The sequence below is a fragment of the Daktulosphaira vitifoliae genome, unplaced genomic scaffold, assembly GCF_025091365.1.
Source record: "Daktulosphaira vitifoliae isolate Bord-2020 unplaced genomic scaffold, ASM2509136v1 Scaffold_3, whole genome shotgun sequence".
Taxonomy (NCBI): domain Eukaryota; kingdom Metazoa; phylum Arthropoda; class Insecta; order Hemiptera; family Phylloxeridae; genus Daktulosphaira; species Daktulosphaira vitifoliae.
Window position 1 is genome coordinate 22432692 of NW_026099574.1, and position 23768 is coordinate 22456459.

General features: G+C 23.7%; 1 protein-coding gene across 4 annotated transcripts in view; it reads left to right on the top strand.

Moving 5' to 3' along the window:
- Window positions 1-23768, top strand: part of LOC126900221 (cGMP-specific 3',5'-cyclic phosphodiesterase) — a 46378-nt gene that overhangs the window by 16972 nt on the left and 5638 nt on the right. For all 4 annotated transcript variants that reach the window (XM_050675755.1, XM_050675753.1, XM_050675756.1 and 1 more), the window contains exons 2-7: window positions 13770-14037; window positions 15656-15882; window positions 19967-20085; window positions 22336-22494; window positions 22619-22708; window positions 23597-23740. In XM_050675755.1, coding sequence (XP_050531712.1) covers window positions 13787-14037; window positions 15656-15882; window positions 19967-20085; window positions 22336-22494; window positions 22619-22708; window positions 23597-23740 — 990 coding nt within the window. In that variant the 5' untranslated portion in view covers window positions 13770-13786. The remainder of the gene's footprint in view (window positions 1-13769; window positions 14038-15655; window positions 15883-19966; window positions 20086-22335; window positions 22495-22618; window positions 22709-23596; window positions 23741-23768) is intronic.

Here is a 23768-nt window from a genome sequence, read left to right on the forward strand (position 1 = left end):
CGAAGCTAAAAAACGAATAAAATTAATTTGTTGAAATTTCTATCGAAATAAATATTACTAAGGAAAAAATTTTACATACTTCTTTTTACTCTATTGAAAAAAAAATAAAATACAATAGTTAGAGGGCAAGTTTACGATGTTGTAATAGCGTCAAGTCTTGTGCCCCACTTTCTAGGGATCAATTTTTTTATTCCCTCAAAATATGTTCCATTACAAACGTTGTTTACAAACTATTTCTTAAAAATAATTACAGTAATAAATGAATATTGTCAAGCTATAAAAACACTATGTATTTAAAGTTATAAAACAAAAATCAAATAACTAGTATAATCTAATGAAATATGCATCAATAAATTATTAACTATTATAAAATATTATATATATATATAATACATATGATGGCTGAATACAATAAAAATAAAAATATTAATGGCAGAATTTTTTTATGTATATTTAAAAAAATTAACTTTATAGCCATTATAAAAAATTTATTACTAGTCACTAATTAGTTTCTTCATTATTTGATACCTCACTAAATTTAACTGTTTTAAAAATCTGAACTCATGAATGCTATTTTCAAGCATAAAGTACTTGTAATTATCAAACAAGTAAGGGTTTCTTTATACATGACAAATGTTATTTTGTATAACATTGTATATTTATTATAACTAACGATAAAAATCCCATGGCTACTTAAAATTTTTGAAAACTCTTGTAATGGTTTGAAAAGTTTAGATTGTAAGATGTAATAAATTGTTATAAAGTTCAGATGAAACTTTGAATTAAGCTTAAAAACTGATTAATAACTTTTTTGAGTAGATTATGAAAGGATAAAAAACACCGACAAAACCGTCAGTCAAAAATGTGAGTGTCAAGATAACGAGTTTGTAAGATCGTTTACTTACTTTTAATCCCTTAGGAAATCTAACATTTTGCTGTAGGTATGTTACAATAGTGTAAATATTTTCAATTTCAGTTATATAGTACTAATTCAAATGATACGGCAATTTGATAAAAATAAAATTTTTTATTTAATTGTGTCTATAGAATGTATTACCTGATGTAAGTATTTTTTGTTCGAAGAAACTTTTTTAAATTATAAGTAAAAAAAAAATATCAATTACTCATTTCGTTCATATTCACAAGTTAATTAGTAAATATTTTCAAGATGACTTTCTTAATTTAAAATAATAGTAAAATTTGTGTCATATTTATTTTACGCGTTGAATAATTTCTGTTTAGTTGAAATTTATCTTAAGACTTGTAGTAACCGATTTATGAAAAAAAAAGTCAAACGTTTAAATCATTACAGCCGAGTGAACTTAAAGTATGCGCGATAAGAAAAATGTTTTATCGGGCCAAAAACAGAAAAATATCAAGCAGCAAGTAGAAAAGGTCGAAAATTCAATTATAATGGTAGCGTATACTGTAATAGTTACGGGTCATAAAGAATTCACTCTCAAAATTATGCAACGCTAAGTATCTAAGTGACATTTACAAATTGACTCAATATATTAATAAATGTATTTAGTCAAGTGAACAATCAATTTTAACGAAATAAAACAATTTTACTGTTAAGTAACCTGGTACTTAAACTATAAAAGTTCATCGTCTTTATGTTACTTAAATCATATGAAGAGCCAAGTGTTTTTCAATTAAAAAATTAGTGTTAAATAATGACTAAATACTTTTAACAGTGGAATAATTTTTTCATCGATATTGAATATAATACACACGAATCTCAATAATCTGACAGCATTAGGGATCATAGTAGTACCGAACTACCAGAGGCTACATGGGATACACAAAACATAAGCATTATAATATAAAAACTATTTTATTGATTATTCTTAATTGTATTCTGTACAACATTCGTAAATTTAAATTTAAAAAATATTATTAATTTAAATAATAGCAGCCACAAGTAATCTATTATTATCATAACATCCGTAAATTAAATATTGATGATTTTTATGATAGTAATGACAAATGTTGACGCTTGTAAAAATGAGTTCAAGTAATTACATTTTCATAAAGCATAATGAAAGTTCATTTAAAATTATTAAGCGTTATTTTGCTTAAATGATAATGTTAATTTCAGAAAAGATTCCGTATGCTTTAATAAGCATACATCTGTTTTGTAAACTAAAGGTATAATATATCTAAAGAAATTCTTCAACAAAGCCGTTAGTTAACATTTCTAAGAGTAATAAATCCCATAAAAAATATTTTTATGAAAAAACTTTAAAATAACTAGTTTTTTGAATAAAAAAAAAAAAATTAATCTAAGTAAAATATGTTTTATCTTATACCATAAAAACAGTTTTAAAAATGTCTTATATAAAGAATGCTTAAGTTCAGTTACCTATCTTATATAATAACTTTTACCATCAAATATTTAATAAATTTAATAATTCTTAGCTGCTTAATTTTTACATTATGTTTTTTTAGAATTTGAGTTAACCGCCCATAGCATAATGTGCAACATAATATCACCCTGTTTGTCTAACATACTCTTGTTATTTCTTATCAATTCATTAATACTTGTAAATATATAGAGGTGAAGCTTCTCTCAACAATTTGCGTCCTAATTAATTTTTATTAGAAAATAAAAAGTACAATCACTAAATTTATGTAAGGTATTAAATTTATTACGCACCAAACATTTCTATTATTTCAAATTAAATAATAATTAATATCTATATGAAATTTAATTTTAATGGCATTTATGATAAGACTAAATAAAATCAAACAGAATAATGTATTAAATAAAAAAAAAATTTCTGAATTGTTATAGTTTTAAAATTTAATAGTAATAAGTGTAATAATTTTCAAGATTTAATGGACAGAATTTGCCAGGTAATTTTCTCGTCAATCAAAATTAATATAATCTTATCATGCTATGAAGATAAAAGAAACGGTTAAAGATAAAAGGAAACTATAATATAAAAGCTAACAATGTGAGGATGACCGTCGGTCTCTCGGTGCACGACGATCGATATTTCTGTGAACAGCACAAAAATTCAGGCTAATTGAAATAACATTATTTTTTAAATGCTATAGGTAATTGTTTGTGATATTATTTCAGTGTGTGATAAATTAATACGTTAAGAACAGGATAACAAATTATTAGAATACACAATTTTTCTGAAAAAGGAAATATGTAGTAATTATTTGTACCTTTAACATTTAATCAAGAATGGAAAATGTACAATGAGTCAAGTAAAAACTTGGATATTTAAAAAAATAATTTGCTTATCGAATTTCCATCGTTTTATAGACCTTTAAGTATAGTCAATACCATCAGAAAAATGTTTGAACGAGTGATTAACTATACTTCAAGGTCTGCAAATCAATGGCAATTCGAGATGCAGATTATTTTTTCTAGTCGATGTCCGAATACTTACTCGACTCACTGTACGTGTTCGGCATGCCGATCTTTTATTTTTATTTTTGCTTTGATCGAATAATTACGTTTCACAAAAAAAAAAAAAACAATAATTTTTACAAAAACTATCATAAATATGGGTCAAAAAAATGCATCAAAGAGGAAAAAATCACATTACGATATTAAATATTTTAAATATAATTCGAATACAAACTTATTTTACATTAAGAATTTTTTTAAACTAAAATATACACTTTAATCAAGTAATAATAATGGTGTACATATTTTTTACGTGTTTGTCTCAAATCGAATATTTTTTTTAATTTGGGAAAATTACTTAAAAAATAATATACAAATATTTTTATCAAGTCATTGGCTTTGAACGTTTAAATTATCCTTCTTAGCTTGCGTTTCACTATTAATAATAATAATAACATTTTAATTATTATGTTGTTGTTCGATTTTATATAGTTTTATTATTTATTTTACTATAAGTACCTCGTGTAACGATTAATTTTGTTTGTAGTTAATTATACTCTTTTGTAAAAGTTTCAAAGCTATAATGTCTTTTAAAGTTCTTTAGAATTTTTGATAAACAAAAGACAACATTCTAGGTTATTAAATTAAATTTACTTTGTTTATGTTCGTTACATACATATAAGAGATAAAAAGAAAACCAGCACAGGGGGGTCGCGGCACAGTGGTGACGTGGCATAGTTGGATCTAGTATAATGATATCTGACAGTGATTAAAATCACTATCAAAAAAAACCCCCCTCGTATATAGGGAAATGATCCGATTTAAAAAAACAGTATGTCGAATGAAAGATGTATATAAATATTACTTCTCATGAAAAACTTGTATTGATCCATACATTTTTCAAAAAATTATAGTCATAATAAAGTTAAAAATGTAAAAAATAAAATCGAGAATTTTCACACAATAATAGCATTTGGTAGCCATTTTCACCGTGAAGATAAAATAAAGTCCGAAAATTTTTTTTTTCATTATAAAGTACATTACATTAGCTTTAATTTAATATATATATAAAAGTGTCAGACTTTCCGGAACATTTTCAAAAGTCAAGTTGAAAAAATTAATTTTTTGTGAAAAAGTTGTAATTTTAAATCCCCCCCTGTGGGCAGGTAAAGGGTCAGATATAAAAAAAAAATATACCAAATGAAAGGTAATGATATCATGCATCTATATAAAAAAAATTATATTGATTTGATTATTTTTAAAAAAGTAATAGCAATTTTAAGTAAAAAAAATTTCGAAAATTAGCGATTTTTAAATTTGTAATTTTTTTGGAGGTTTCCCCCATTTACGGGGAACGAGGGAATTTTTTTTAATTTTTGAGAGTAATGTCTTCGACTAGATACGATTTGTGATCTTTTGACGTATCATTGAAAGAAATCGGTTCGGTGAGAGCTGAGAAAAAGTGGTTACAGACACAAAAAAAAAAAAACATCTTAGTAAAACCAATACCTTCTCAGCTTCGCATCGAAGCTAAAACGTATTTTATTATTAGTAATAGTAAAAAGCAAGCTAAGAAAGATAATTTAAACGTTCAAAACCAATGTCTGAATAAAAATATTTTAATATTAATTTTCAACGAATTTTTCCATATTAAGAAAAATATTAAATATTAAATTATAATATTAAAATAGTCAAATATGTGTAATATTATTATTATTTGTTTTAAGTGTATATTTTAGTTAAAAAAAATTCTATTTCAATGTAAAAATAAATTTGTATACGAATAATTTTTAAAATATTCTTCGACATGAGAAAATTTTTAAAACAGTCATCAAGATTCAAAGTTTATTTTAAATTAGATTGCTCAAAAGATTGATTTCTGAATTCCTCTTCAATTAAGTAAAATTAATTGTACGTTTTAATATGCATAAGATAAATTGAATTACTATTTGGTATGCGTTTAGTGCAATAATAAAATATTCTATAAAATGTGTAACCAGTGAAGTATGCGAGTTATTTTATTAACGGAACACGCATCATAAACGTTATGTAAATTTCAATACTAAATTCCAATACATTACTTGAAAATCCAATTTTTATTCAACGTGCTTCGAAACTTTTGTTGACAGTAAGTCTGCCTAATTTAGTTTTATGTTGTTACTAACAAAACAAAGTAACACATTTTGTGGACTCCATTGGAATAGGACTTGCTGCAATGCAAATGTAACAATAACTAATAAAACAGAGCTTTGATTTTCGCTATACCTGTATTTTTTTTTATTTAAAATATGGATATAATATTTTATATTTAATGTAGTATTTTGTGAATACCATACTCATAAAAGAAATTTTTATAAGGTTAAATATTTCTATCAATTTCATTCATAATACATTTTTCTTCGTCGAATTTCACTCCTTTACACTTGATTTTAAATCTTTTATAGGTTATCAATTATTTTATTGATATCTTTCAAAACCGCGTGGGCACCGATAAATCAATGAGATATTTGTAAAAATGAATTCTTATAGAGTTTTACGAACAAAGATGAAGTTTATTGCGACTGCGGAAAAAATGAATAACTATTCGCGCTCCCAGATAATATTTCATTTGAAAAGTCACCACAAGCAGTTTATACTATACTGTGATTTATATCTATATTTTTATTTGGTTGTATAAATAATGTATTATACTGTATACTTTGAGAAATAAGTACCAGAAAAAAATCATTTTTACTTTATTTACTAACTGTAACAATAATACAAAGAACTTTCATATTGAATACTTTACTTTCGTTAAAATGATCTTTATAGAAATTATTAAAATTATCTACTCAGTTATAATTTAACTGAAGTAGTTTAGCATATTTTAAACCAATAATATTCATAAAATGTCTCTTAAATGATAATCTCAGTATTATAGTTTTAAAAATATAAATAAGTGTTATTTCTACCAACTGATTTTTTGAAAGAGTAATGTTTGAACTACTATTACGAAAAAAAAAAAATAAATAAAAAAAATTAAAAAATTAAATTTCCTGAATGGAAATACTGGAATGTTTTTTTTAACTTGAGTAACATAATGCATTTTGTATCGAATTCGTTTTTTTGCAAAAACTAAAATTAATTTCTACAATTAACTTTTATTAAAATTGTTTTATACATGTTTAATGAATTATAAAATTGCTGGATTAAGTAATAGGTAAAATAAATAGCGTCAAAAAGAAATAATTTTCTCATTTTAACTATAAACTACTTTAGTTTTTTTTAACTCTGCGTCCTTTGCTCTAGATATTGTACTAATATTAAGTGATTTACACAAGAAAAGTTTTGAGTTAGTAGATGGGTTTGCCATTTAAATATATTTCATAAAATAAAAACAATACAATACCTGAATTTACTTGAAAAATAAAAAAAATATTTATAATTATTCGTGTCAGTTTTTTTTAGTTCCAAGTAATAAATAAGTTGTCGATAATAACTTTTGGATCAGAATTTCAGAATTTATTATCAATTTAAAGTAATGACTGGAAGTGAGTCGATAGCGGTCTTATAATCGGTCTTTGGTTCAATTTAAATATCCAAATTAAGCAGGGTTAAATAAGATTTTAGCAAAACTTTGGTAAAACAATGCCGTATAAATTACAATCGACTTATATGTTCAGTTTATTTAAAGAGCTTACAATTAATCTGGATATACGTGTAATTTTAAAAACATTTTAAAATAACTATTTTTTGTAGTAACATAAAATATTATCGATTAAATATTATTTTATAAAATTTTTCCTCATTTATATTTTTAATTGAAAAATAATAATTGTTTACCAACTAGTGAAATTACACAGACATTGTATTGAACAACGTGTTTATTTGATAAACCGATTTTAAAATTATTGTTTTCTACCTGAAAGATCAGCATAAAATTTGATATAACCTTTTTGTCAAAATTATTTAACTTTTTTTATCATCGAATTATATGATGTATTACAAAGCATCCTTCGATCAAGCAAGTGAAGTATGTATATAAAAGTTTTCAGATAATTTTTAAATCTTAGTCAATAAAACTCGAGACACAAAACATGTATTGTTATTTTAAATATTGTTAGATAAGTAATAAAAATTGTAAAAAGTACTTTTAGTATAAAAAAGTTTGAAATTCCGCTCTTTTTCCCCGGATGCTTCTTAAATAAATAACTTCTTTAACGCAGAAACTTGCTTCACAAGCATTTATCGAAGCTTCAGTTTTAGATAATTAATGAACATTACATTTCTTTATTTATTTTTTTAAATTTAAAAGTTTTCGATTAAAAATATTAGTTTATAAAATGTACTTAGGAACCGCATTACTTTTTAAAACACTATAAAAAGTTTATTGTGAGTCTACCATTGAAACTTTATTAAATAAATAGTTGATTTTTAAATTGAATTTAAACTTTAAACAGCTCATAAAAAAATGATAAACATATTTTTCTAAAATAAAACTTTTACCAATAAGTATAATTAATAACGATTCAATGTAAAGTTAGGGTATAAAAGGTTATATTTTAATTTCAGTAAATAAACTTATTCACCAGAACTTAATTTAACTGAATTTTGTAACTGTATTTAGGGTGATTAAAACAAAAGTTATAATTACATATAAATATGAGCTTTATTTATAAAATGCTTTGTATGAATTATTTATCATAAATTATATAAATAACCAAAAAATTAAAATTATGATGAGACTTATTGACTTGGTTTTTTTAGATACATGTTTTTCTTAATTTATTAATCATGAAGTAATTTTTATTTTCAACCCTTATACCTTAAAAGGGTGTCAATTTTATTTTTTCAAATAGCAACATATATACTAACTAGTTTATTTAATAAATAATGAACTAATTAAGAAAATTTTTGGTTAATGACAATTTAAAGAACTAGATCATTTTATATTAAATAAGATAGTTAATTATGTATGTTGCCATTTAAGGAAATAAAATCGACACATTTATAAGTTATTAAGGCTGAACATAAAAATAATTAATTATAAAATTATTTATATTAAATGAATCATTCTGCATAGTCCAATATAGACCACATCTATCATATTTTTAAAAATATGATTAAGCATATCAAAACTATTTTTTATAACAATCAAATGGTTCAAAAAGGTTTTATTAGTCAACAATCCGAATAAACATTTACCACAATAATGTGTACAAACACTATATGTTGGGATTAGAATGAAAGTTGTATAAGCCAATTTATGGGTAAGTAAATTTTTACCTAAAAATAAATAAAAATGTTTCAAATTTAACACATTTTGGGGTATAAACCATTAAAAATTTGGTATGCTATTATGCCGAGTACCTATACACAAATGCAAGCTATATCTACCAGCGGTACATATTAACTTTATATATTAAAATGTCTATAACGGTTCATTAGATAAAATAGAATTTTAAGAATATAATTGCTTGTATTATTTTTTTTCTATAATTTTATAGAAAATTAAATCTAAGGTTTTTTATCCGTCAGAGATAAAAAATAAATCATTTTACTACATATAAGTGTTGTTATTGAACCAAATATTTTTTCTCCGAAAATTAGTGTTTTATTTTTAATTCTTCATTCTGTATGAATTATATTTTATTTATCTATAGTTAATATAATATTTTATTGTTACAATTCTATACTTTTTTTATAATTTTTTTTTTTTTACTTCTTTTTATCACAAAGAACATATTAGATAATTCCTATTAAAAGTTCAAGTTATTTTATTTGGCGTATAAATATCTAATTTACCAATAAAGTGATAAAATTGGTTTCTAGATAATCAGCTTTAATATAAGTACAGATTTTTTAATTATTAGGGTAATATCATATTTTGTTTAATCTAACCCTCGAAGCATTGAAATAGTTTATTATATTTTATCTAGCGATGCTAATTAAAAATTATATTAAGATATTTCTTAATTCAACTTTATACTATTAACTAGTAAGTTTATCTTCTAGAAGTTCTCTTTTTATTTTTCATTACAATACTTAGTGTATATTATACACCGAGTATTGTAATGAAACTGTATTTTAGTACATCAGTGGTAAACAATCAAAAATTTGTTTTGAAATGTATATTTAATGAATATTGAAAAATAGTCGCAACACATTTTTGTCAAAAATATGATTTGTGAAAGTTTACCTCTAGAGTTGTATACTGTATAAAGTATGTACACTTTATTTAGTAAAATAATGTTTAACTGTTGTATAACATACTAAATAATAGCATGTTTTCGAAACTGTTATTATTATTTTTTTTAGATCAAATTGTATTTTGTTTTCAAATATATCTTACTTGTTATTTTAATTCTATTTGCACGTTGTCTATATAAGACTGAATCTCTCTCTCTCTCTCCGTCATCTTACTATCGAGTTTAAATTTTGTTGTTTTGACAAAAGCTATGAAAATTAAGCTCACAACACCTCGTAACAACAGAGACAGACAAAGATAAATTACGGTCTGATGTATAACGATGGCGATTAATGTGTTTTATGGCTCCAAAAAAGATCATTTTTGAAATCTGACACATGGTCGTGTTTAAAAATTGCTTAGAANGTGAAATCAGACACATGGTCGTGTTTAAAAATTGCTTAGAATTCGACCCATAGCTAATACGTTGTACATTACAATAGATTTTTGATTCGTATAAAACAGTAGCGACGTAATTTTTGAGTTATCGTATATTACAATGGAATAATTAAATTACAAATATTACTTAATTATTAACAATTATAACTAGAGAACAAATTAGTTTAAAACACTAATTAGTTATGCAGTAAAATTATAAAGTAAGCTTCACCGTAAAATGTTTGTAATATCAAAAATGTTCAATTAGAATTTTATTTCATTTTTTATACAAATACATGTTAATCTCAAACAGTATCAACTCATTTATTATTCAAATGGAAATTTTAAATTTTGAAATGTGAAATGTATTTTTACAAGTTTACTTTTATTTTTATATAAAAATGACAACCAACAAGGGGAATACTCATTGTAAATGTTTGGTAAGCATAAATCACATAACATACAGTGTATAAAATCATGTTTTTCCACTGTAGGGGGTTTTAAAATATAGATATAATTTTATGTAGTTCGCACTTATACTGTTGACCGTAAAATACTGATTACAAATTGTCGTTTATACTTGAAATTATTTATTAGCGTACATAAATCGTAACATGTACAATTACATTAGACAAAGTAAATTTTACTTTTAACGGTAATAAACGTTAAAAAATATATATATTTGTGTTGACTGTTATCATTATTTTATGTGAAAGATTTTTTCTGAAAACACAATTAGTTTTCTAATAGGTAACAAAACTTATTCAAAATTTCGAATTTTTTTTTCCGATAAATTAAATAAATACTTAAAAATAAAATAAAGATAAAATAAATACTTATAATATTTTAAATATTTAGAAAAAAAAAATTTTTTTTCAATAATACAATATTTTGAAAATTCATTTTGTTATTGATAAAAAAATGAAATATTCTTTTCTTTTTTGCTCTTCAAATAAATGTTGAAAAATCGAGTTCCGTGATTTTTGTATGAAGGTGTTGTAATGTATTTCAGTTACACTGAAACCTAATGAGGAGGTTTTAGTCAATAAACTATGTATTATAAATGTTTGGATTGTTATTTTAAGATGTACTTTTTATTTATTGAAATAATCAGGTCATGGTGCAGGTATTTGATTGTCCTTGCCTTAAAAAAACAACAACATAAAATCTTAAATGGTTTTGTTTTGATACTTCCACCAAATAATAATTTGGTTATTATTTTTTATAATTTGCAATTAGTCGTTATCATTACTTTAATTTATAAACCAATATTATTGAAAGTACCATTAAAGTTAATTTTTTTTTATCTAAAATGTACCTAAAAAAAAATTGAGCAACATGTATAATAAAAATTAATTACATACATAGAATCTCAATATTTCATCAATTAGATAGCTTGATGAAAAGATTATTATTAGCCACTTTATTTACCTATTTTTTATAAAGGTATTAATTTGACATACTTACAAATTGGGGTTTATTTAGGTTACGCTTACTATAATCTATGATGGTTGATTTCATCAAGTAACCATTTAATATAACAAAATATGGAAATGTGTTGAAACATTTAAAACATTTATCTTATGCTCGTAAAACAGATATTTTTTATTTGATTAGAATTTTTGTTTCATTCGCTTTCAAATTAATGCAAAGTTAAGTCAACTAAAATTCTAAAACCAAAATGTATGTGTGTAAAAAAGGTTGAATTTTCACAAATGTTTTGAAATGAATAACGTACCGTACTCACGAAATGCGTGTAAAAAACAAGGTCTGTGACTTGATAGTAATCACGCATCCTTCCTTAAAGAATTAAAATATATTCGCTATTTTATGTGTTTGACCTTTTTATGAACAAATTTTATTTAGCTGTAAAATAATTAAGTATTAACTAGTCATTTGAAATACATCTTTAATGACACGATCTAGACAGGTTTGTCATGATAACATACATATTAAATTATTCAATTATCATAAATACTTAACTCTTATAATTTGTAAAAACACAACCAGAATTTTTATTTATCATTTGAAGATCAATAAAAATGAATTTCAATTTATTTAAATATAATTTTACAATTTTTAGCATTATGTACTGAAATTAGAATGTACATAAACCACTCCATCAATTACAATTGTCTTACTTTTTAGTCATACTAATTATTGAAAAATAAATAGATTATTTCATCTGAAATTATTTTTAATATTGTTAAACGTTTTTATTAAATTTAAGTAATAATAGTTAATTGAATATTACTGAACAATTCTTTAAATATACTATCATTGGATTTCATTTTGTAAGTGTTTTATCATATTTTTGGAGACTTGTCCATAATTTTAACTTTATAGTACATTTACAAATACATTTAATTATTATTATATTATTAGTCGACACCAAGTAGATGGTATTTAAGCGAGGAAAAAGAAGAAGAATTAATTTTTATTATATTAATATAATATTTTAATGTTAAGTATAATAACTGTAATATAACTATATCAGTTGTAATATTATAAACAATTTTTATTCTTTGAGTTCTAAATTTATCACGTTTTTAATTATTGCTTTATTAAATGTAATTTATTACATTATAATTAATCATCTTNAATATTATAAACAATTTTTATTCTTTGAGTTCTAAATTTATCACGTTTTTAATTATTGCTTTATTAAATGTAATTTATTACATTATAATTAATCATCTTAAAATTGTTTTGGTAATTAGCGCTAGACAATGAATTACTCGATTTCATAAATTATTAATTCTTTCGTTTTTCATAAAAAGTTCAAAGTTAGAAACTGTATATTACTGCATTAAAAAACTCCGTATTATAAAATTAATTCGAAACAGTCGTATGAAAAAAAACTGGGGTTGGTTTTAATTAGAATAATTGGCAATATAAAAGGAATTATGTTTCATAATACTTTTAAGATAGTCTTAAAATAAATGTTTAACAATTTTCATTGGTCTTTATACTCTTCTTTATCCACTTCAAAATGTTCTTGAAGTTTATAGATACTATTTAAAAAGAAAATATTCAAATTGATATAAAATTAATAACACAATATTTATTTAAAAATAACACTGAACAAAACTTCAAAATATTGAAAATTCTGATCTTTTCTTCAAACTGAAGATTTATTTTTAGCCTATTTTCATATTCAGAATTGTGTTTTACTCATAAAACGCTTTCGGAAGATTACTTATTGATTGAATATTTGATTGTATTTTATGTTATAAAAGTTATGATTGGTTTGTTAAGGTTTTTTCACAAAGCCGAAATTTTGACGTGAGATTGTTTTTTGTATAATAAATTATATTTTGAACAACAAAGTTATGTATATTCATCGAAACTTAATCCACGCCTTAAGTATTATAATAATATGCATAGTTTATGTCCAGAACTTATGGAATTTTCTCTTGTAAAATAATGTTATTTAGCTTTGTAGATTTATAATGTGTAGAACATTTAATATAAATTTTTTGCACAAATAGTGTAATTTACACTATTTAAATGATGCGATTATGAATATGCATTAATTACTCATATATGGTATACACTTAAAAATATTATATACTTAAACATTTTTTTTTTGAAATCTAACTACTTAAATAATTAAAACTGCTAATATTTTTTTATTATACTTAAAAGGTAAAATATACGGTAAAATTAGATTAGGTGAACTGAATGTACTAACCTAAAAAATATAGTTAAATGTTAATGAAACGTTAGACATTAAATGTTTTTGTTTGATCTATACTGTAAAACAAGATTAATTATTAATTAATGAACCTTTTTCAGAGGCCTTATGATGATTTATGGGCAGAGGACGCACACCGGGTTGGTGTGACAGGCACAAGGTGACGATGGATTTAGATCCAGAAGAAGTGGAACGATGGTTATGCGAGAAAGCGCCACAGGACCTTGTGGAACGAGTGATTCGGGCTCGGCTCCAGCATCGAGGTGGCTCATTATCGGTTGGTCGGGCCAAACGAGCATCGATGACATCCGAAATGTTCAACACATGGTTAGCCTCTTCTCCGATAAAAAGATCAAAATCTCCCAATAGGTAATTTGATAAATTATATAAGTATCATGGTGATATGAATAATTACTGTTGTCTTTACTATTTTAATTTTGATAAAACACTTTTAATACATCAATAATTCTATTGTAATTATTCATGACATATGTACTATGTTACTGTATTTTAAGAAATGCAAACTATCTTTTCAAATTTTTACTGGTGATTAATAATTTAAATTTAAAGTAAGATTAAAGTTAAAATGATAATAGTTCAAGCTGTCTTTATGAAATAATTACAGTTCATTTAAAAGTAAGAAATAGAAAAAAATTAAGTTCAAAAAATTATTTAACGGTAAATACTGAAATATTTTTGTACGAACTGAATTAATACTCAATTATTAATTATTATATTTTATAATTTGCATTTATTATTGTAGTATAACAGATATTATGCTTTTAAAAATATAGTTTCTTTGAAGAAAATACTTCAACTAAATTGATACTTACAAAATATAAAGTTCTCTTTATGGCTTCATATATAAAGTTACAGTTTATGTACTTATATTTCACGGAATTCAATGAACTTTTAATGTAAAACAACAAAATAAAATTGACAAGGATTTCTTCTTTTTGGTTTTATTATAAAAAGTTTTATTATTTTTAAATGACCCTAGAAAAAATTAAGTTAATCGAATAAAATATGTTTGTAGCAATATTGTTAACACAATATTGTTTGGCTATTTTTTCAAAATATCTCAAGACTAAATAAATATTTGTAAATACAAATACATTAAGAAGTGCTACGTCTGATAAATATTTTATATGATTTAAATAGTTTATTTTTTATACTTTTTTCATAAGTATATATTTTTTATAAAGTAAAATTTTTAATTTTCATAATTATTTTTTAAATGATACAGAATTACAGTCAATTGTAGCTGTAAATGACAGTTTTTATAGAAAAAATTTGGCTAGTTTCTCTAAAAAGCTTTTTCCCAATAACCACATATTTATTGTTTACATATTTGGACTATTTTTTTAGTAATCTTAACATAAAAAATGTCCACATTTATTTGTCTGATGTTGATATTTACTATTAAAAATACAATTTTTAATTGTCCGTTACAAATAAGTTTAGATTATAAGTATTTTTGTGGTTCTTTGAAACAAGTTTCTTCTTTTTAATAACTTTGGTTCTTGAATAAATACATAAGCATATACTTCCTTGTACATAGAACGGTCTTAAATTTAGATTATTCCAAGTAGTAAATACTATTAATTATGAGTGACGTTCTAATCTGGTTTAGGTATTTAAATCATCAATGTTTACGTGACACAATAATGTTTGATTACGGGCGACTACCGTTAATTTGGTTTTGGGGTTATTTCAAATCGAAATCACCGCATCTTAAGTGTGAATTATGCAAATCACTTTAACCATCGCTCATAGTTAAATTATATCCATTGACTTGTTCATTGGCGAAATTGTTGGTATACTAGCAATGTTCAATGTGAAAACTACATAATTTTTTTTTTTTAATGAAATCAAGTTTTTTCTGACAAATTTGTATTATAATAAATTTTTTTTTCACTATTAAAACTTAAGTAATAAAAATAAATAATACATATTTAAATTATAACTATGTTTAATGTTTTTGCAGAGCTACTAGAAGCAGTGCCGAATGGAAACACCATATGGGACTGTTGGACGAAGGAGAATTATTCATGGAGCTTATTCGAGATGTTTCCAACGAACTGGATTTAGACGTTTTGTGTCATAAAATTCTGGTCAATGTTGGCTTACTTACCAGAGCTGATCGTGGAAGTTTATTCTTAGCGAAAGGAAAATACCTGGTGGCAAAGCTCTTTGATGTTACAGTAGATACCGGTTAGTCTAAACATTTTAATTTAACACTTCATAATTTTTTTAAGCAATCAAATTAACTAAGTCACAATAAGCTAATGTTATATAAAAATCACTATAAGTTTTTTCTTACAAAATTCAAACGGTTCACATTATTTTTTTCAAAACAAAGTTTATATTAAAACTGTTGTTTCCTTATAAAATATTATGACACTTTATTGTGTATATTAGAATTCCACAAATGAAATGATTGTTATTTAGGTCAGAATAAGCTAGCCTATGTTCAATTTTGTCTTTTTTATGTGAAATTATCTAAGGATTTTAAGGGACATAGTTTAACGTTAATTTAAAATTATTTTGACCTAAATAACCATTATTTCCCTTATGTAATAAAGGATTATGAGTTTAACAATGTTCTGGTTGTTTGTATGACAGTTTTAAATAATTTACCCAAAAGTTTGAATTCAATTTTATATTTATAAAAAATTACTATTTTATCCAGTTTTATTGTGTATTAAAAATAAATAATTATCTTATCATCACTATATTTTTTATTATGTAAGTTTTACCCTTGATAATGTGAACTAGAAAAATAAATACATTTTTTGTATCTTCTTTTATCATTTTCTCTTTTTGTTGTTTTTTATAAAAAGAACTTGTAATATAGTAACTAGAGATTATTTAATGATATTTAATTCAATTTTAAGTTGACTCTTTTTTTTGNTACCCTTGATAATGTGAACTAGAAAAATAAATACATTTTTTGTATCTTCTTTTATCATTTTCTCTTTTTGTTGTTTTTATAAAAAGAACTTGTAATATAGTAACTAGAGATTATTTAATGATATTTAATTCAATTTTAAGTTGACTCTTTTTTTTGTTTTATGACGTAATTTTATGTATTTCGGGACGATGTATGTCTAAGACGTTTTTAATATGTTACGATAATGTACGTTAGGATCAGCGCCAAGTTGTGATTAAATGAACTTTATAAAATGGTAACCGAGGGAAACGTGAAATTTAAAAACAACCACTTAAATATGCGTATCGCACAAACCAAAAAGTCTGTGTAATTTTTACAGAATAAATACCACATATTGTACGTAATACGTCTTTGTGATAAACTTTTATTTTTTAATAAAGAAGAAAGTAAATTTATAATTCAGATACAGAGTATACAAAAATCATTTATTTGACATGACAATGCATTATTCGTGGTTTTGTTATTCAGAATTATTACATTCAGTGTTTATATTAACAGTATAACATCGTTATACTTTTATTGTATTTGTTTCATACATATCGACAATTGATTGAACTGTCTTGTTAAAGAAACAGCCAATAACACTATGGAAAATATTTTATGTCCAGTATCACATACCCTTAATCTTTGTCAAGAAAATCCAAAAATGTGATATTAGATATTATTGTTCTTATTTTCTAATAGGTTGGTTAGACACAAGACAGAAATGAGAAACTATACAACAGATAATGGAAAATCAATAGTTCCCTACTAACACAATGACCGACATCACATTTAGTTAACGCTAGTTGAAACCGCAGCAATAAAACTAACTGAGTACAAAGTTTTTTAAGGATCTCAGAAATAACATAAAAATGTTAAATACTGTTAAAAAGAAAAAAATTACCACGTTATTGCTTCATAGAATTGTGCAACGTATTGTTGCATAGGTATACGACAAATATTCTAATGGGACTACTACTGAATGTCATAGTGCAATAAAATTCAAATGTAACTTTTTAAAGCTAGTAAAAGAGAAGAGCCATAAATTGGCGACACATCAATTTTATTATAGTCAAAATTACTTATCAGCTTTGTAAAGTGCTTATAAATATCATATTGTAAATTATTAAATGGACCCAAGTAATACTACCGATATGCAATTTTCAATATTGATTTGAAACTCATAAGTTTGTAGTGAATGTATACTTGTGTAAATTTTAATATTAAAAAATATTCATAGCTATATGAATAAAAATAAGCTTATTTAAGTACATACTGTTTTCATAAAAATGCCAAACATTTGAATTAAATCGAAATATAATTATTTCGAATTGTAAATTTATTAGGAGAAAAATTGTCTTTTGTTCTGAAAATTCAGTAGAAAAGAGTTCCTATTTCATACGATGGAAGTGTAAAAATATTCTAGAGTTATGATTTTAACAATCAATGTTTAATTATCATTTGAATTATTTAAATCTTCATAGAACTTTTTCATAATCAACGATTCAGTGAATTTAACATTGAGTGTGTTGAAGTTGTTAAATAATATCAATATTTTTAAATATAGAGACATTTTGCCATAGACATAACTCTATAGAACTAATATAAAAATCGTTTCTAATTTTAAAGAAGTTTTTGTAATGTGAATTTTTCATTAAATTATTATTATTATTTTTTAATTAGGTTAAATAAATATTCTATTATAGTTCTTAGTTTTATTCATTGAAATTCTTTATAAAACCAATAGTGTATCATCAAAATTTCCACAAAACTCGTATAGTTTTTTATTTGCCGAAAGAATATAAGTTATTGTAAAAAGGTTCGAATCTTGTACACAATAACCCGCCTAAAAGTTCATTGTTGTCAGGTAATGCGTTGGACACATGGTAGCGTGTGTGAACAAGAAAGCTATCAATCTTATATACACATTCTTTGTTGGATAAACATAAATCAACCATGTACACCACTTGTACACAGTGATACACTCTTATTTTATTTGAATTTTATTTTAAAGTAAACAGATTGCGACTGTGCACCAGGCAACAGGTATCCTTTTTCTCTGTAAGGAATACATGTGATAAATCTATTACTTTGTTTTATTTTTTTGAAAATGTTAAGTTATAACTAGTTAGTTCTTTATTTCTTTTAATTTAAATATTTATTAAAAAAAATGATATGTTTTAAGTCAATAAAGGTTGTTTCAGACCCATCTAAAAACACTTACAATTTTTGATGTAACTATCATTTTGTTGATATATTTTTTAATTACTTATTGCTTTCTTAGACTACGTTTAAAACATATTTTTTATTGTTTATAACTGATAAAGATGTCAAAACCTTGTAAGCACTCTCTCCACGCATACACACACACACACACATTTATACATTAATATATATACATTTTTTTTTTTCGAAATATTAATTATTATATAATTTTTTAGATCATTCTTTATACGTATTAAAAGTGTCAACTGTATTTTTGTAAACAGTCACACACATATTTAACAAGTTTATAAAATAGACAATGATCTAATTAAGAAAATGACTGGACAATAACAACTTTTGTGCTTTCAGTACTTCAAAAGCTATTAACATTTTTATATCAAAGTAGGAAGNTTTTTTTTTTCGAAATATTAATTATTATATAATTTTTTAGATCATTCTTTATACGTATTAAAAGTGTCAACTGTATTTTTGTAAACAGTCACACACATATTTAACAAGTTTATAAAATAGACAATGATCTAATTAAGAAAATGACTGGACAATAACAACTTTTGTGCTTTCAGTACTTCAAAAGCTATTAACATTTTTATATCAAAGTAGGAAGAGGGGTATGTTTGAGAAATGTCTAATATTATGTATTGATTTTCCAGTCAATTCCAGTTTTTATTTTAAAAAAGTAAGAGCTTTTGAATTAGTGGGTCAGAAGATTTTATCGACAGGTCGTTTTCTAAATTAGATCATTTTCTATTTTATAAGCTAATTAAATATGTGTGTTGATATTTGAAAAATTAGAGTTGACATCGTTAATAGGTAAAAAGGATGAACAAAAAAAGTACTTAATAATTAATAAACTGAAAAATGTCAAAAATTATTTTTTTATTATTTAAAAAAGAAATGAAGTGGTTATAACATTGAATAAAACTCTGTATAGGCTTTCCAATAAAAATAAGACATTTAAGCATAATCCTGGTTTTAACATTTATTTTAATGCAGAAATTTGGTTTTATTTTATGTCATAAGAAAACGTTTTAATAAGTAAAATGAGTTATAATAGTATTATAATGGCATAATATCACTTTAAATTATATCTCTATAAATTAAAACTTTCATAATTGTTTTTTTAATTATTATTTTTAGAAATAACTGATGCGATACATAAAGCAAAATCAGAAGAAATACTTATACCGTTTGGAGTTGGGGTGGCTGGAGCTGTAGCAGAAACTAAACAAGTCGTTAACATAAAAAATGCATATCAGGTTAATTATATTTTATACTATTAAATATACTGATAAAGTTTTACTATCATTTTTTATATGTTAAAAATTCGATTTTCATGCACAAAAATATTGTCATTATATTTTGTTAGTATATTAAAAATTACGTTCACAGTAGACTGATATTTGTATTGTTAAGCATAAAATAACAACTGTCAACTGGTCTAAATTAAAATAAGTAGGAAGGTTATTGATGTACAAATACTTAAAATTAATCACTATTATTAGTGTATGATTGAATTTATAAATGACACATTTATAACATCTAAAGGATAATCCGGTTAGTATGTATGTTACACATTTGTAGCTACAACTCGTTTGCTGCAACATAGTTATTTTAAATTTAAATTCGTTTGATCAGTAATTTAGTAACACGGTACAAATTTTTAATAGTTTTTTTAAAAAATAATAATATTTAAATTGTGTAAGTAAATAATGTGTTTTTACAGAACAGATTAAAAATTTGAGTAAATAATAGATATCATTACATACAATTATTAACATAGTTAAAATAAATAAAAATGCAAAATAATATAATATAAATTTATAAGTTAGGCGATATTGTGAAGATATTAATTTGAATGTCGATAATAATCAAAATGAATAAGTTTTATTAATATGATAAATAGATATAACATACTCTAACATAAATTAAGGTCAAAATAGAAGTTAACTTTTAAATTATTCAGTTCTGGTGTATTTTTTTAAATTTATGTAAATTATTTTATGGTATTAAATACATACGACTCAATAACGCCTTAAAAATCTGTCTTTGGTTAATATTGTTATGAATTTATTACGGTTATGAAAGTATTGTGAAATTTAATATCAACATTTTCTAAAATTATTAATTCTTTTATTTTTGTGAATAATGCCAAAAATTAATAAAGAGAATCTTTTTGAAATACTTAGCGTTAAAATAATAACATCGCAAAAATTTAACATGACAAAATGACATCACAAATCTACTATTATATATATAAAGGGACTTTAATGTTATTTATACGTTTACACAAATCACTGTCATCTAAATACCTTGTATACATATGTATTAAATTTGTGTATTCTATAACCTTACACTGATTGTAAATATTATGAAATGTTATTAAAAATATATATACATATAATTCAAATGATGCTATTGTTTTTAAACAATTGATTTGACTTAATTATTTTTAATGATCAGCTTTTAAACGCTTTAGTGAATAATTTTTAAGGAAAATGTCAGAATATGATTTAAAAGTTTTTTAATTTATTTAAAACTATTAATGAATATTATTCATTTGAAAATATATATATAAATTAAGAGTATATATATATTATATATAAGATATACATTAATCAACAAAAAAATTACTTATTCACCTTGACAATAAAATAGAAAAATACTTCATTCAGATCCAATAAAATCTCTTAAATGAGCCGCCATAATTATTCTAACAAGTTCATTATATTATTTATTAGAATTATACAATAATATTAAAGAAAAAATTACATTCAAAATTTGTTTGATAGTATTTTCGATGTATCAAAGAATATCAATAATTTTCTATGTTAACCAAAATTGGGGTTAGTTAAAATTTATATTCAATATTAGCTAACTATAACTCAATGTAAATAAAGATCATTTTGAATGTATCTTAAATATGATTTTATTTCCTTTAGAAGCAAAAAATGTGCATAAACTTTTTTTTTGATATGAATTTGTTAAGTTAAATGAAATATAAAATAGTTATTCTTCAAAATTATATTAGATGAAAATTTAGACAAAGAAAATACGTTTATAGTTGTTTTACATCAAAGTAACGTATTTTATTTTAAATAAACTTGAAAAATATTCTAGCACATAAAATTAATAGTTTTAATAAAAAAAACCTATAAATATTTTGTTTGTGAAACACCATTATGAATTTTTAAAAATATAAATCCTTGTTGAACTCTGTTTTAGTATCATTTGTTTGCTAGGATTTTCATTAACCCTGATAATTCTAAGGTTAATATGTACTTTTGCGAGCTAGAACAGTAAAAGTTTAAGTCTAGTGTAGACTTTTAATTGAACGAGAGTAATCAGGAATATTTGTATAGGTTTAATTTATTTTATTTTCAATAGATAGTACAAAGCAGTTTTTATAACATAGCAAATCGAATTAACATCAACCTAACCAAAGCCCAACTGCAGCTTTATTTATAGTATTTTTCTCGTTTTTCAATTATTGGCTTGTGTTTGTTTAGGATCCAAGGTTTAATCGAGAAATCGATCACCGAACGGGTTACACGACAAATTTGATTCTGTGCGTGCCGATTTGCAACTACGATAACGATGTTATCGGTGTAGCTCAAATAATCAACAAGACTGATGGCAGCAATTCGTTTACAGAACATGATGTTGAAGTATGTTTATTTAATTAACAGTTATCAACTAATTTTTTATTAGCTTAAATTTTTGAGATCTGTTTGTTGTCTTGGTCTAATATTAATTCGATAATACAACTTGGTTTTTGTTAATGATTTATAGATATTCCAGAGGTATCTAACGTTTTGCGCTATTGGAATACAAAATGCTCAATTGTTTGAGAAATCTGTTCAGGAATTCCAAAGGAATCAGGTAATGAGAAAAATAACAATAAAATAATATTGATATTTTTATCGTGTACCACTAGTGCGATTAAAAGATGACTATGCCTCGTTGCTGTTGTACATAATTTATTTTTTTCTTATTTATAGTCTTCCTTACGCTTTAATCTGTTTTATTGATTATTCCTATGACGGAATAACTTATAGATAAATTCAATCTAATAAATACTTTTCATTGTAAGTATACAATAAAAATGTACGATCTGAAACTACAAAAAAATCTATTAAATAGTTAATATTATAGGTAAAATTCATTTAAAAAATAATCTATTATTTAAAAATAACACTCTTTTAAAATGAAAAAAAATATCAAGTTGATATTTGAGTGTAGTACAATTGTTTTTGAGATAATTTTTTATTGAATATTATAACTCGGTACAAAAAGTAAATCTACGATTTTATTGAAAATACAATATAAATAGTATTAAAATCACAATAGTAATCATCATATATAAATTATTTCAATACTGAAAAGATAGAAAATCATTTTGAGCTTAGCTTACCGGTTGGAATTTACGGGTTGCTTCATTAATAATCAAATGATTTATTACTTCGTCAGTTAAGTGAAGAATTCTATGGTGCATATATTTTATATTCAAGGTTTATCAGTTAATAGCCGTCTCTCATTCTGTTATACACAATGGTTTCGGGCACTAGAAACTTTTTACTTATCTCACGAATAACTTGCTATAAAGTTTCTTCCGAGTCATTTCACTTTATCGAAATAATTTATTGTGGTAGTACAATGCAAATGAGTAAAGGGCACTAAAAAAGATACATAGAGCACTGGATTCTCAAAATTTAATGATTCACAACACAATTTTAATTTAAAAATTATTATTTATGTGCATGTACCTAGATGTTATTGGGTTTGGCCCGAAGCATTTTTGAAGAACAAAACAATTTGGAATGTTTAGTGTCTAAAATCATGACTCAAGCCAGAGACTTGATTAAATGTGAGCGATGTGTGGTATTTTTGTTGGACTTAGAATGCGAAGAAGCTGTACGTTGAAAAATAATTTCGTCAACTT